Source organism: Bombus fervidus, chromosome 18 (assembly GCF_041682495.2).
Source record: "Bombus fervidus isolate BK054 chromosome 18, iyBomFerv1, whole genome shotgun sequence".
NCBI lineage: Eukaryota > Metazoa > Arthropoda > Insecta > Hymenoptera > Apidae > Bombus > Bombus fervidus.
Genome location: NC_091534.1, coordinates 6,305,350 through 6,319,572, shown reverse-complemented (window position 1 = coordinate 6,319,572; position 14,223 = coordinate 6,305,350). Strand labels below are relative to the sequence as shown.

Genomic DNA, 14,223 nt, shown 5'->3' with positions numbered 1-14,223 from the left:
TTGGCAATGAAAGTACATACGTAATTTGGACGGAGTCCATGAGAGCAGACGACGTGGTATTCCCGGTTGATACAAGAAATATGTATTTAAAAAGTTGTCTGTGTTCGTCAGATTGTCATGATTAAAACGCGAAGTCTTACAATGTTTTTGAATCCGTTTCACGTATAGAATAAAATAATGGATCATTTAATTATCTTGGTGGCTTTAGTACATTTATTGTACTGTCCATTTACAAAAGTGGAAGAAAGTTTCAATCTACAGGCTATGCACGACATTTTATACCATGGTTTTAACCTGTCGGAGGTAATTATTATAGTATTTATTGGAACTATATGATATTAGTAGACAGGTGTTTAAGAATTAAATAAGTAGTAATAAGAGAGAGAATATTTGTCTTTCTGCCTTGACAGGTTGCTGACATACAATCAAAGAGATATTACGCAAAAACTTAGACATTATATTTAGAAGCAGATGCATGTATTTATAAACTTACGATCAGCTGATATAGTTTCTGCACGCTTGAAGAGTTCGCTAATATATTAATTTCTGCTTTCATTAAAGTGAAAGTATATTAACAGAATTTTCAAAATTATACATGTTCATTAATAACATAATATGATAATTTGTAGCCAAAAACATAGCCAAAAAGATAGCCAAAAATACAATCAAATAGTTTAGAGCATTTGTATAAAAAAATATTCATACATTCATTAAAAAAGAAAGTAAAGACAAATAACTAATCGTTTGTAACATATTGTTGTTCTATGATAGTATGATCATCATGAATTTCCTGGAGTTGTGCCACGATCGTTCATGGGGCCAATTATAATATCGGGCTTGGCATCGCCATTAATAGCAATCATTAATTATTTGCAACTTAATAAATTTTTTGCTCAATATGTTGGTAAGTTGATTAATATCATTCATTAGTATTATTAACAGCTTTTGTCTTATTATTGATATTAAATCTTTAATTTATAAAACATGCCACATTAAAAAGAGGTAATTAGTATCATGTTTTTCCAGTAAGAGCAACATTGGGCTTGTTAGTAATAGGCACATTGAAGTTATATAAAGATGCTTTACAAAGCATATTTGGTTTGCAATTTACAAAATGGCTTGTTGCAATTACTGTAACACAATATCACTTTATGTATTATCTAAGTCGTCCATTGCCAAATATAATGGCTATGCCACTAGGTAATATAAATTCAATATTATCTGTATTTTATTTAGTGGTTTACATGATAATTACTACTTGTATACCATATGTATATTGTAGTACTACTGGCTTTGTATGGATGGTTGAAACAAAATCACATGATATTTATTTGGTCATCTGCAGCAGCAATAATAATATTCAGAGCAGAACTTGCCATGCTACTGGGATTATTCCTTTTGTACGATATAGCCAACAAGAAACTAACCATACTAAGGTATTTACATATTATATTGTGGACCATTGATTCCTAGTATGGCTGTAACATTGCATACAGAAGTGATTAGAATCATCAAGGAACCTTCTGCAAAACTGCACTGATTTGTAAGCTTTGTTTGCTTATAAAACTTATTAACATAACAAAACCCTTCTGTCAAAAATAACTAAATTAAACATAAATTTGATAAACTGCAATGACTTATGCTATTGTTAAAAGTAGAAAAGAAAAGTGATTAAAAATAATTTCGTAACATAGAAAACATTCATCTATTAAAGCTATATAAATCATTAGAACAAAAGCTTCATAAAATTAATAATTTTTTAGACTGTTTAAAATTGCGATTCCGGCCGGTATATTTTTTCTAACGCTAACGATCACAGTAGACTCTGTATTTTGGAGACGATTATTATGGCCTGAAGGAGAAGTATTTTACTTTAACACTATCCTTAATAAAAGCAGCGAATGGGGTGTATCCTTTATCAGAGTCACTATTTTTAAATGTATTTATTCAAAATGATAATTTTAAAGTATATATATTACTTAACATAAAAACAGACATCGCCATTCTTGTGGTATTTTTACTCAGCTCTGCCTCGTGGGTTAGGCTTATCTTACTTTTTAATACCTTTGGGTATGTTATGGGATGCACGAGTTCGAGCATTAACAGTTCCTGGTATAGCATTTGTTGCATTATTCTCATTTTTACCACATAAAGAATTGAGGTTTATTATATATGTCTTTCCACTGCTAAATGTTAGTGCTGCAGCCGTTTGTCATAGGATGTAAGTAACTTACATTTAATTTTGCTTTTTGAGCTACTTTCAATTTTTAAATGTCTGAAATTGTAATTATACAGTTCTTTGTTTTCTTAAATTAGATGGGAAAACAGAGGGAAAAGTCCATGGAATGGAATTTTAGCACTAATCATTTTAGGCCATCTAGTTTTAAATACTCTATTTTCTATGTTTCTTTTATGTGTCGCTGGTTCTAACTATCCTGGTGGTTTAGCTATTGCTAAATTACATAGACTCGAAAAAGATTCTATCAACCCAGTGCATATACACATTGATGTTCTAACTGCACAAACAGGAGTTTCAAGATTTACGCAAACAAATAGTTCTTGGATGTAAGTTTTACAAATGACTGTTTGAAGTAGTCATAAAATGACCAATCTCTCTAAAGTGATAATATGCTAAAGATAAATTTCTTTCGGCCCAAATAATAGTATAATCTAATTTATGATTAATTAACTTCCAGTTATTCAAAACAAGAAAATTTGACTATTGACAGTCCTGAAATGCTTCAATTTACACATCTTTTAATGGAAGCCAAAAGTAAATACTCGCCCAATATAAAACCATATCTTAAAACACACGATATCTTAGATTCTGTAGATGGTTTTTCCCATATAGCATTAAATTATAATATGTTACCACCAATAAGGATAAAAACTAGACCAATTATATTTATCATGAAAAGAAAGCCTAATATACGATATGATCCCAAGAAAGCATCACTGCAGACAGTTTTGAAACAGTCAAAGGAAAATGCTATAAAGAAAAGTGTAGGCAGCAAGGACGTCATAAATGACACTGTACAAGATATGGAACCAATATTGGATGAAATAATGGAGTCGTTAGAGCAATTTGAAAAACCATTAAATATGAATGATATAAATATATTAGATGTAAAAGTACCAGAAGATGAATTAAATAACGAAACAAACGAACCTACCGAACTCATTGAATCATTAAGCACAGAAAAGTTACCTAGTAACATATCTGAGAATAACTTGTCGCAGTTAAACACATCAATCAACGAAGAAAACCGACAGGCCTTACCAGAGCTACAAAATGATATCATGACTGAGAGCAATACTGAATTGCAATCTGATGTTGAGAATAATTCTAATATTAGTGAACAAAAATTGGATATAAAGGAAGAAGAAAATAAAAAGATAGAAGTAGCTAAAGAAAGATTAAAACTTGATGATGTTCAACAAGATAGTAGCATTTTAAAGGAAGTTGTTAAAAAACTTATTCAAGAAAAACTGGAGGCAGTTAAACTAAGAAAAGATGCAATAGACGAGAAAGTATTACCAGATATTCCACAGAAAATTAATGCTAAAATGAAAAGAATAATTCCAATAAAAATAGAGTCATCACAAAAAATAAAAATTATAACGAAGCAAGACTTAAAAGAAAAATATTCAGTGATTCAAGAATTAAAAGAAAAACCTGCAATAGCTCAAGAGATAAAAGAAAAACCTGTAATAATTAAAGAAATAAAAGAAAGACCCATGATAATTCAAGAGACAAAAGAAAAACCTACGATAAAGCAAGAACTAAAAGAAAAGTCTGCAGTAATCCAAGAAACAACAGATCAACACAAACCACTTAATATGAAAGAAAGCATCAGAAATATAATCAATCAATTTAAAGAATTCGAAAAAGATTTTGTATATGAAGATTCAGAAATAGATAAAAAGGAATTAGGTGTTAAATATAATGAGCAACCTACAGAAACAAGTACAAAAAAAGCAGAAGATTTACTAAGAATAGATATTATGACAGAAAGTAGAGTTGTAAAAACAATCAAAGATGCCAAAGAAAGTCTACGGGACATAATAAATCAGTTTAAACAAATAAAAAGCGAATTAACTTCAGAAGAAGATGATCTGTTTGAAAAGATTGAAACTACATATATGGAACAACCAATTGCAGAAACGTTAATGCAGTTTAGTGAAGCTCTAAAAAATTTAGTACAACGAAGGAAAAAAGGTAAGACATTTACTATAAACACTTTTGAAAATAAAAATGATAAACCTAAACCACAAATTTTACCAAAACTGGCAGTAGGGGATCGTCAGTTTCCAACAGAATCTCCAAAAAATTCAAAAATGCAGAATTATAATAATGAAGGAAAGATATATAATACAGAAAAAGCAGAAAAAATCATTCGAAATATTAATGAAAATGATGGCTCAAACCAAGGTACAAATAAAGTTTTACAAGAAAGGTATTTTATCACGTATGCCAATAACAAAAACGTCCCCATAAATGCTCAAAAATCTAGTAATAGTGTTTCAAACACTGTAGTAAATGACTATGCTTCCAACGAAAAAGATGAAATGACGCAAAAAAAAATGAGAAATAGCTCAAATTGAATGTTGAAATAACTCATTATTTTGTGCTTTTTAATAGTACAGTTATATAATTATAGTAAACTGTAAATACGTTGTTCTGTGATAACAAAAATGTATATCTTAATTAATGCTCATGCATTACCAACACGGAAAAAGACGAAATTTATTTTTCCTATGTTATTGTCTAAAATATCAAAAAACAATGAAAAATGATAAAGCATTTGTTTAATATATAGTATCACAAAGATGCCATAACTGTTATTTTGTATGTATACTCGTTAAAAACAAAAATTCAAATCAGAAATTTAGATATTTAACAGTAGAAGTTTACATATTTAATATTAACATGTATGTATATAGTAATCGTTTTGTGTATTATAAAAATATCTTATTAATTTTTTATATGTTTAAATGTTGACATATTTATCTATATATTATATTATTTGATAGAAAACTAATATTTACCAATGCATGTTTAAAAAAAAGGACATAATTCTATTATTCACCCTTGACTGTTTACAATTTTGCTAAGCTGCCTTATGAGAATGGTCTCATTATTTTCTCTTTTCTATCCTAGCATTTAAATTTTGCTTTCTCATATCTTGTGCTTTTCCTGTTGTAGCTAAGACATTACCTTATCTTGTGTTACTTAAGTTTATTTCTTTAATCATATTCTCATCAGATAGAGCTTATCACAAAAAGAAAATATATTCATTTCCATATTGGTATTTGCAGAGCATTCAAGTGCCTTAGAGTCTCTTCCAAATTCTATATGTTGTAAAATATTTAAAAATTATATATATACATGTATAACATACTATGTATTAATATTTTGCAATAAGTAAAAGTGATTGAATATCAAAACTGTAAATTAATACCTAATATTACTATTTCAATCATTGATAATCAAATATGGCCAAATTGCAATTAAAAATTTTATTAAAGAAAATTATACAATTAATCAATGTTAAATTTTTTTTATTGCAGTAAGTTTCTTATAATTCTATGAATATTTTTCGAGTAATATCTTCATTCCTTTAAATGATTGTATTGTGGAATACACAGTAAGTGCTACAATGATCCAATATACCACTTTATCTCGTGTACCACACTTCAAATACACAGGAAGATTATCTTCACACTGTTTAAATAAATGGAAAATAATTATATATAAATTACACGGAGTTCATTTAATTATCATACATCACGTCATTTTATATTTATATCAAAATCAGTTAGACCTGCATTCTTGCTTGCTTTAATTTCAGTTTCTGTAAATCTTTATCAGAAATTAATCGTGGACGCCCCATACAAATTGATCGATGTGATAAGATAATGTTCTTACGAAAAGCTTTCAACTGAACAATCTACGAGTGTAATTTTATATGTTTCAAATTATTTAATAACATTCGAAAAGCACATTACATAAATATTTTCATTATGACAAATTTATAATATAATGTTTATGTAATATACAATACAAAAAGAAGTTGATATGTTGTTGGGAAAGTAGTAAAAAATGTTTTCAAAAATATTCACTTACAGCCGACATTTTATCGTATTTCTGGGGTTGTATTAATCTGTTGTTCTATTCGATATATATTTTATATGTTCTCGCACGATGTCTGACTTTATATAAACGGAAAAAATTGAGAGATGCTAAAACAGTGTTGCTTTATTTGAATGCGCGCGGATAAATTATATTTGGGTTGCGGAAGAGGGCAATTTTCTTATTACACAGTTGGCGAAACTGAAACGTAGTTTACCTAGATGGTAGGAGAAGGAACGCATGCGTACTCGTTTCGCGACGCAACAGTCGTAAACAACATTTTTTCCATTCAGATTTCTAACGAGTTTACGCTTATACAATAATTAGAGCGTCCAGGCGGGCGCACCAGGATTTTTCCGCGTTTTCGTACGATTTCGCGGAAAAAATGGGGTCAAGCTTGCACGTTCAGTGTACGTGATACGTAAACTTATTGCTTTCTGGCATGCGGTGACGTCATCCGGATCGTTCTGGAAGAACCCTGCAGGACAATAATGGCGGGTATGTATTTACGTCGATGGACGAAATATTGATTGGCACCCGAACGAACTGTCATTGTTGATCTAATGTATTACGATTGTTCGGTTTCAGATTTGTATGCTAAATACAACTGCACCTATTGTCAAGAGGATATCTCGGGCCTACGTGTTAGATGTGTAGAATGCCCAGATTTCGACCTCTGTTTGCAGGTGAGCCAGTGAACGCTTGTTTCTCGATCACGTGTTCGCGTCTTCTTTCTTCCCCGCCCCTTCCCTTCTCTTTCCCCCGCCCCTTTCTCTCTGTCACATCTTCGTCCATCCTTCTGGCTTTACTGGATTTTGCGTGTTGAGATTCCTTTTTTTAGTCCCCACCCTTTTTTTGTGGAACAAGTTATACTGTAACTACCTTTCTACTTCGCGAATTGAATGAAACCGGTGATCACGTGGAAGCACGTACATGCGTATATACTATATATGTCAGTTTCCTTAACGCGATACGAAAACATCAACATTCCACAACAAACTTCACAAGAAGAAAATAATATTTTCAAATTCCATAGTGTTTTTCCGCTGGAGCTGAAATTGGCCCACATAAAAATGATCACTCTTATCAGTTTATGGTAAATACTAATTATTTTTAAGTTTGAAATATATATTTCTTCGTATAATAACATTTAAGAAATTAATAATTTGTTATCACTATAGGATTCTGGCACCATTAGTATATTCAATGGTAGAGGAAATTGGACTGCCAGAGAACAACTTAGACTTTTGGATGCCATTGAGCAATTTGGTTTTGGAAATTGGGAAGACATTAGCAAACATATTGAAACACGTTCACCAGAAGGTAAAGTGATCTTACATTGAAATTTCTTACATTCTATTATATGATAATTTTATGACAATTTAAAAAGAAGAGATGTGCTTATATTTTAAGCTAATTAATAAATTAATTAAATACCAATCTTTTACTAATAATATCAGTACTTCATTTATTTTTGCCTACAGAAGCAAAAGAAGAATATATTGCTAGATACCTTGATGGCAATATTGGAAAACACACATGGCCTCCTACAGAAAGCTATAAACCAAATCTTACAGATCAAACTAAGTCAGATCATGGACCTTTATCGCCTGATCTCACATCTCGGTTACCACCTTTGGATATCACTCCAGAAGAAGCTGCACAACTGGGATATATGCCACAACGAGATGATTTTGAAAGGGTATGTTTTAAATTATGTGACACATCTTTGTATTACCTTTTGTATTACATTATATCTATATTAAAATATAAAAATTTTCTTTACAGGACTACAACCATGAAGCAGAGTCACTTGTTTCTTCATTATTCTTGAATCCTGCAGAAGATGATGATTTGGACATAGCACTTAAACTTGCACAAGTTGATATGTATACCAATAATTTAAGAGAGAGAGCGCGACGAAAAAGAGTCGTACGAGATTACCAGCTTGTTTCTGCGTTTTTTGCTTCGTCTAGGAAAGATAAGGCAGTAAAGAGAAAACAATCTAAGGATGAAAAGTATGTTTAATCATTATTTAACTACAGTAACGTTTTATTTTGCGCGATACTTTAATGGAAAATTTGTAATTTACAGGGAGTTTAGGGATAGGATGCGAGTATTTGCACAGTTTTACACAGCACAGGAATACGAACAGTTTCTAACAAATCTTGAAAGAGAAAGAGAGGTACGATTACGTCTTTCAGAATTGTATCGTTACCGAGAGCATGGTATTACAAGACACGAAGAATGCGCTCATTTCGAACAAGTGATGGCACAAACTCAGGGACAAAATGATGCAGTGGATCACTGGCATGAAAAGAAATCTGTAAGTATGAGTATCCACATATCTATTAACTTTTTCCACATTGCAATGGTGATTGAAATTTTTTTCGGATGGTATACCTTTTGTTTTATACTCTATTGTGTAATATTGGGTATATCTACTCGAATCTCAAAGTACATTTTATAAATATACACTCGTAAAAGCTAGTAGAATTCTTGAATTATTAAAAACATCTTTTCATCATTTATATTTATGCTTCTAATACGTTTTAAACGTATTTTATAAAAATAAACATTAACGATCATTATTTCAATATTAAAGGATTCTTAGGTTTCTTCTCTATATTTCTCCATATTTTGTTGTTTAATATGTATATTGTTCATTCTATGATTACGTCAAATATATTATGAAAAGATTGACACGCGTTTAACACAAATGTATCGATCAAATATTACAACAGATACGATAATATATTACTAATTACAAAAAATTTGAATAAAAGTATGTGTGTGAATACGAAGTACAGAGTTTTAATTATACCGTATACACTAGCTTTTGCTTCTTCTTTCACTAATTCCATTGTTTGTGGTGCGTGTTGCCAGGCATTTGTGAACAGATTGTATCAGTTTGCATTTCACTTAGGGCAGCAGTGGGCCGTCCACACCAATACACCGCCACACCTCAAAAAAAAGGTACAGGACTATTTTAAAACAGATTATTTCAACAACCTTAATTCATGAAGATGACAACACTACAATAACGATTAAATTCACTAAAACAGGTGATTTTAATCAAAGGTAAATTTGTCCCCTATTATACCTTGCAGAGAAGAAGAAAAAAATTACTCTTCCACCGACCGAAAGTACATTGCAAAAGACTTACCCAGCAGCAGCTTCTCAATCAATCAAACCAATCCCAATCGGATGACGACTCCAGCCAATCAGTGGGTGGAGCCGGATAACAATCCAAATTGTTCCAGCCAGCATTCTACCAGCTCCAGTTCTGCCGCAGAAAAGTATTATACTGTGGCTACTTCCGGAAAATCTTGTGCGACAACAGGAGACTCAGAAGAACGGGATATAGAAATGGAAGCAGCGGCTCATTTATTAACAAAACAAGAAAAGTCTCTGTGTCTTCAACTTGATTTGAAGCCAACGCAGTATTTAACACAAAAGACGTTGTTGTTGCAAGTAAGTTTTTAGTTAGATAAATTATTTTTTATCCAAAATTAAACTCGTAAAATAAGGCATATCGTGCTACTTAATTTATCGTAGTGTTTTTATAGAAAATTGATTTATTTATTCAGACGTGATTGATATAATAAAATGATTTAGTTACTTTTCATTCTACTATTCATACTATCTTTTCATTCACATATTTGACCATTACCTCATAACTTTTGTTTTCAAAAGCTTTCTTTAGTAATAACACAATTTCGTTTGATATCAGAGATATTGTCGTAGTCGTAGATAGATCTTAAGCGAAAGTACTTTTCGTTAACTCTTGAAATATACACGTTATTTATGCGCATACATTATATAATTGCAGGAATATCTAAATGGTAATAGAAGATCAGGCGTTGTACCTCAGTCGGAACCAGAGAGTAAGATATTACATTATCTGGTAGCAAATGGCTGGATCGCGGCCAATTGATTAAATATGTAAAAAATTAACGACCATTTCAACTCTAAGTCACCTTTTATTTTGCAAACTAAGTCCTAGATATAACTGAAATTTGAGTCTGATTTAATTAACATATATAGGACAGGTAGAGAGAGAATGTGTGTGTACATAATTTAATATGTAAAAATATTCTTTACTCTTGTTCAAATGGTGAACGTTTAGAAAAATGGCGGATGAATTGTTAGGAACGATACAAAACAAGATTAATTAACTTGTCTTATTCGTTAGCGAGACATTAATTTAAACTGTCTTTAAAATAACTCCATTAAAAAGTATAAAATTCTTTTATTAGGAGTTTTATAGTTTTTGTTAAATTAACAATTATCATATATAACGATTTAACTGTCAATTTTATTGTTGATATTCTTGATAACTTTTTAAAGACTCAAATGTTAAATTATCAACACCGTTCCGCATGGTATACTTCCGTATACTATTCCGTACTTTATTCTAATGAACATTGTTACCTTAGATTGTCGTTTATCTTTTAACATTACATTATGAATTATTTAACACTTTTTGTCTAGAAAATCTCTTACACTGCCTTTATAGAGCCATGAACATATTGCTCAATTAATTCTTCCACTGTCATCTTTTCTTGTATAGACTATTAATTGCACATGCTCCTTTCTATCTGTTTTAAATGTGATTTGTTACCATACTTGACAATAAGGAAATGTAAGGAAGAAGTCACGTCGTAGTTGAGATTTCTAGATCGTTGTTTAATACAACACTTGAATGATTGGAACATATCCATCCGGGAATTTATCATCGATCAATACTTTATGTATAAGTATGTGAAAGTTGTCGGCTGGATATGTATTAAAATATTTAAATAAAAAGCACTTTAAAATATTTATATAGCTGAGATTCATGAAAGTATTGAATATTATTAGCTTAATAATAAGTGTAATGTCCTTGACAAATTATACACACATAGATAAACATACACATACAGATATTTCTTCATATTCTTACAGATTTGTTCATTAAAAAAAGTACTCTAATCGTCTTTCGCATGCATGATTCAAGCGCAAACTAATGCATTCTATTCCATAGATTCTTGAAACGATTCAAAGGATATTCCTTATTGATAAAGGATGGTACAAAGAGCAGGTTATAAGAGGATATTTGTTATTACAATGAAGATACTATGGTATTAGGTAATTTATCTGTTGCCTGTGTAATATTTGTATATATGAAAGAAAAATAGTACCTTCTTAGTGATACTACTTTTAAAGCACAAAACGTAATCGCGGTATAAACTAACGAAGAGTTAAGCGCATAGTGTGATAATGATGGTGTTCGGAGCCAAACTCGTATTAAAAAAAAGACACTTTAACGTTTTAAAAAAAAACGCTAATCATTTTCCATTGCTTCTAATAATAGCTATTTATAATTTTAAATTATTAAATGAAGAAAAGAGGAGTAAGGTATTAAATTTGTGAATGAGGAGAAGATATAGCCTGGATGGACGATATACCTTAACAACAGCTTTTGTTTAACTTAAACGTATAAGGTTGAAGCATCGAAGGAACAACATTATTTGCTCGATGGCAAAGTTCATACCAGTTGTATTCTTGTATGCTTAAGAAACTGAAAAAAATCTAAAGAAAGATTAGTCGTTTGCTTTAACATAATTCAGTACTTCCAAGAATATCTTTGTTTACCTAAGCACTAACGGCTTAAATTCGAGAGAAAGATTAAAATGAGAAAAGTATATCTTATATTATTATAAATGCAAATGTAAAAAAATATGTGAAAAAGATATATATATATATACATATGTACATATATGAAAAAGAAAATTACTTACCATCGTAAGTAATTATTTAAAAAAAAAAGTCATATATTTGAAGAGAAAAAAGAAATCTAAAACAATACTTTTCATTTCGAAATAATACTTACGTGGCATATTGCTTAAATACTAAATAGCTAGATAACAAAGTAGGGAAATAGCTGCTCATATTTTTTACGGAGAGTAGAAGACTATTATCCCTTTTATTCGATGTAACTGTATTTTTCGCCCAAGCTTTCGCTAATGGGCGCGATAATTTTTTGTACACCTGCTTTTTTCGAGGCTCGTCCGTATGACGTATATTTTTTTTTTTCTTTTTATTGCTTATTTCGAACCTGCACGAAAGTCGATTGATGTGCGAGTTCCGTTTATTATCACGTAATTTTTACGATAGCGCTAGATCTATTCGTTTCTTTCTTTTTTTATTTTGCTTAACATTGTTTCTACGTTCGTACTAGATTTTATTTTTATTTATTGCTTCGCGGAACTTCCACATTCTTTCAAGCCGCTTTTGGTGCACTTTTTTGTAAATCAAATGTTGTGAAAGCTTTATACGTTTATTTTTTGTTTTCTTTCTTTTTCCTTAGTTTTTCTTCATTGTTTTCTAATTGTTAATGGTAACTTGCACGGATCGACATGTCCGTCATTTCACTGTAATATTTCTATAAGAAATGGCCCTCTGTAAGAATAGAAACTGTTCAAACGAATGAACATAAGGTTATCTCGAAGAGACCGTTACGCCTTCCTGTAGTTACTTAAAACATAGTAATTTACGAAGTTGAAAAGAATAATCCGATAACGTGTAAACGTCACGGCGATCTTTGTAACAAATACACAAGCGCATTGCGTCGTTCTAACTTTTATAAAATTTAGGAAACGAATTGAATATATATTTTTTCTTTTTTTGTTTCTGTATCGAAAGACGATAAGATATAGTGATTTGTTTTGTTTGAATTGATGAGAATGATCGTCTACCGAAGAGTGAATGTATTGTCGTTGGATTGGAAGTGTTTCAAAATTGAATACCAGTTTTATTCTCATAAGTATTTGTATAACAAACAATGAGTTTGTTGCTCCTCATTGTTCTAGAAATAATGGAAGAATTAATATTTCAAAGTGAAAACAAGCTTTCATTCTTGTACTTGAATCAAACGAGTCGTTGAATGTATAAAATAAACTGTACAATAGGTATTTTCCCTTAAAATTATGTTTCTATTTACTGTACCATTCCCCAATTGTTCCTTGAATTCCTTCCTATTTTTTCACCTCGTGTATCATAATCTTTAAAGCAGACTTTTATGCCTCTAATAAAAAGCACTATTTATCTTCTTTATGTCCAGTTGCATTGAAGTTTATTTTACTAATTTAAGTAGCGTATATATATCTAGAATTACATTTGACTTTTTAAAATTATCAGATTATTATCTAGATTTGTTCATGAAAAACTTAACTCATCGTGTCAAAGCAGCAAATTTTCTTGCTTTTGGGATAATTTAATTTCCTTTCTACAACACACCAGGTAATCGTGCTCTTCTGATTTTTGCTGAATATTGCGAGAAACACGTTTTTAATAAGTAAGCAGAAAAGCATTTTTTTCTTCGTTAAGACAAATATTTGCTCGGCGAATTAATTTCAACCTTAATATAACTTCTTACGTCCTTTTACTCTTCTAACAGCGGATTTATTTCGCATGTTACAAAACTCGTCTTCTGCAATTGGAAGATATTTAATATTTTAAGACTTTTGCTCCAGTATGCCTACCAAACGATATCGTATTACCAGTCATTGAAATCACCGATTGAATTTAATGACTGTCCTCGTTAGTAGATAAATTATGGACTTTAGTGCATCTGTAAAAAATCTTAAACCATATAAATTAGTAGAATGCGCATGATATGAAAAGATTCATAAAGTATCCGAGGTAAGGCGCTCGTTTCACTTAACTTGTTATCTTTGGTTTCAAATTTCCCGGGATTCAGTTCCAAAAATCCCTTAAAATAAAATCAAGCCAAGTGAGAAAGTATTACATTCTTGTTCGCTAAGAAATCGTTGAAAAACGGTACTGTTATTAAATGTTTAAAAATTGTCAAAAAATAATAAAGTACGCAAAACAATTAGGATATATACAGTAAAGTACACACATGGGATGCACTGGGGAAAATAATCGACTCGATTTACAAAAAGCAATATATTATACGGAGCATGACTTACATTTTGCTAAAGTTTTCAGCTTTTATGGCAGACGGTAAGTTTTTATTTCACACGATGAGTATACGCGTCAACCGCACCAAGATGAAGTTCTGGATTGACGCGTGTACACGTCAA

General features: G+C 30.7%; 2 protein-coding genes across 4 annotated transcripts; both read left to right on the top strand.

Moving 5' to 3' along the window:
• Window positions 1-54: 54 nt before the first annotated feature.
• On the top strand, window positions 55-5,762 carry Alg12 (Alg12 alpha-1,6-mannosyltransferase). Of its 2 annotated transcripts, XM_072020923.1 has the most exons (9): window positions 55-303; window positions 772-904; window positions 1,027-1,200; window positions 1,283-1,436; window positions 1,764-1,908; window positions 1,995-2,221; window positions 2,317-2,565; window positions 2,697-4,219; window positions 4,295-5,762. In XM_072020923.1, exons 1-9 carry the CDS (start codon window positions 178-180, stop codon window positions 4,603-4,605), a joined length of 3,042 nt encoding a protein of 1,013 aa, XP_071877024.1. In that variant the 5' UTR covers window positions 55-177; the 3' UTR covers window positions 4,606-5,762. The 2 variants fall into 2 exon arrangements, with proteins under 2 accessions (XP_071877024.1, XP_071877023.1); XM_072020922.1 differs by having other exon boundaries at window positions 56-303; window positions 2,697-5,762.
• A 499-nt stretch (window positions 5,763-6,261) lies between these two features.
• Window positions 6,262-13,102, top strand: Ada2b (Transcriptional adapter 2B). Of its 2 annotated transcripts, XM_072020953.1 has the most exons (10): window positions 6,310-6,631; window positions 6,722-6,819; window positions 7,170-7,229; window positions 7,315-7,456; window positions 7,618-7,835; window positions 7,922-8,151; window positions 8,228-8,459; window positions 9,060-9,109; window positions 9,244-9,607; window positions 9,966-13,102. In XM_072020953.1, the coding sequence occupies exons 1-10, from the start codon at window positions 6,625-6,627 to the stop codon at window positions 10,068-10,070; spliced, it is 1,506 nt and encodes a 501-aa protein (XP_071877054.1). In that variant the 5' UTR covers window positions 6,310-6,624; the 3' UTR covers window positions 10,071-13,102. The 2 variants fall into 2 exon arrangements, with proteins under 2 accessions (XP_071877055.1, XP_071877054.1); XM_072020954.1 differs by lacking the exon at window positions 9,966-13,102 and having other exon boundaries at window positions 6,262-6,631; window positions 9,020-9,109; window positions 9,244-9,396.
• Window positions 13,103-14,223: the final 1,121 nt, after the last annotated feature.

Coding starts and splice junctions, on each gene's coding strand:
- Alg12 (XM_072020922.1), top strand. CDS start 178: ATGGATCATTTAATTATCTTGGTGGCTTTAGTACATTTATTGTACTGT. Junction 1,437..1,763: donor AAGAAACTAACCATACTAAG/GTATTTACATAT, acceptor ATAATTTTTTAG/ACTGTTTAAAATTGCGATTC. Junction 1,909..1,994: donor ATAAAAGCAGCGAATGGGGT/GTATCCTTTATC, acceptor ACATAAAAACAG/ACATCGCCATTCTTGTGGTA.
- Ada2b (XM_072020953.1), top strand. Junction 7,836..7,921: donor AACGAGATGATTTTGAAAGG/GTATGTTTTAAA, acceptor TTTTCTTTACAG/GACTACAACCATGAAGCAGA. Junction 9,110..9,243: donor CGCCACACCTCAAAAAAAAG/GTACAGGACTAT, acceptor TATACCTTGCAG/AGAAGAAGAAAAAAATTACT.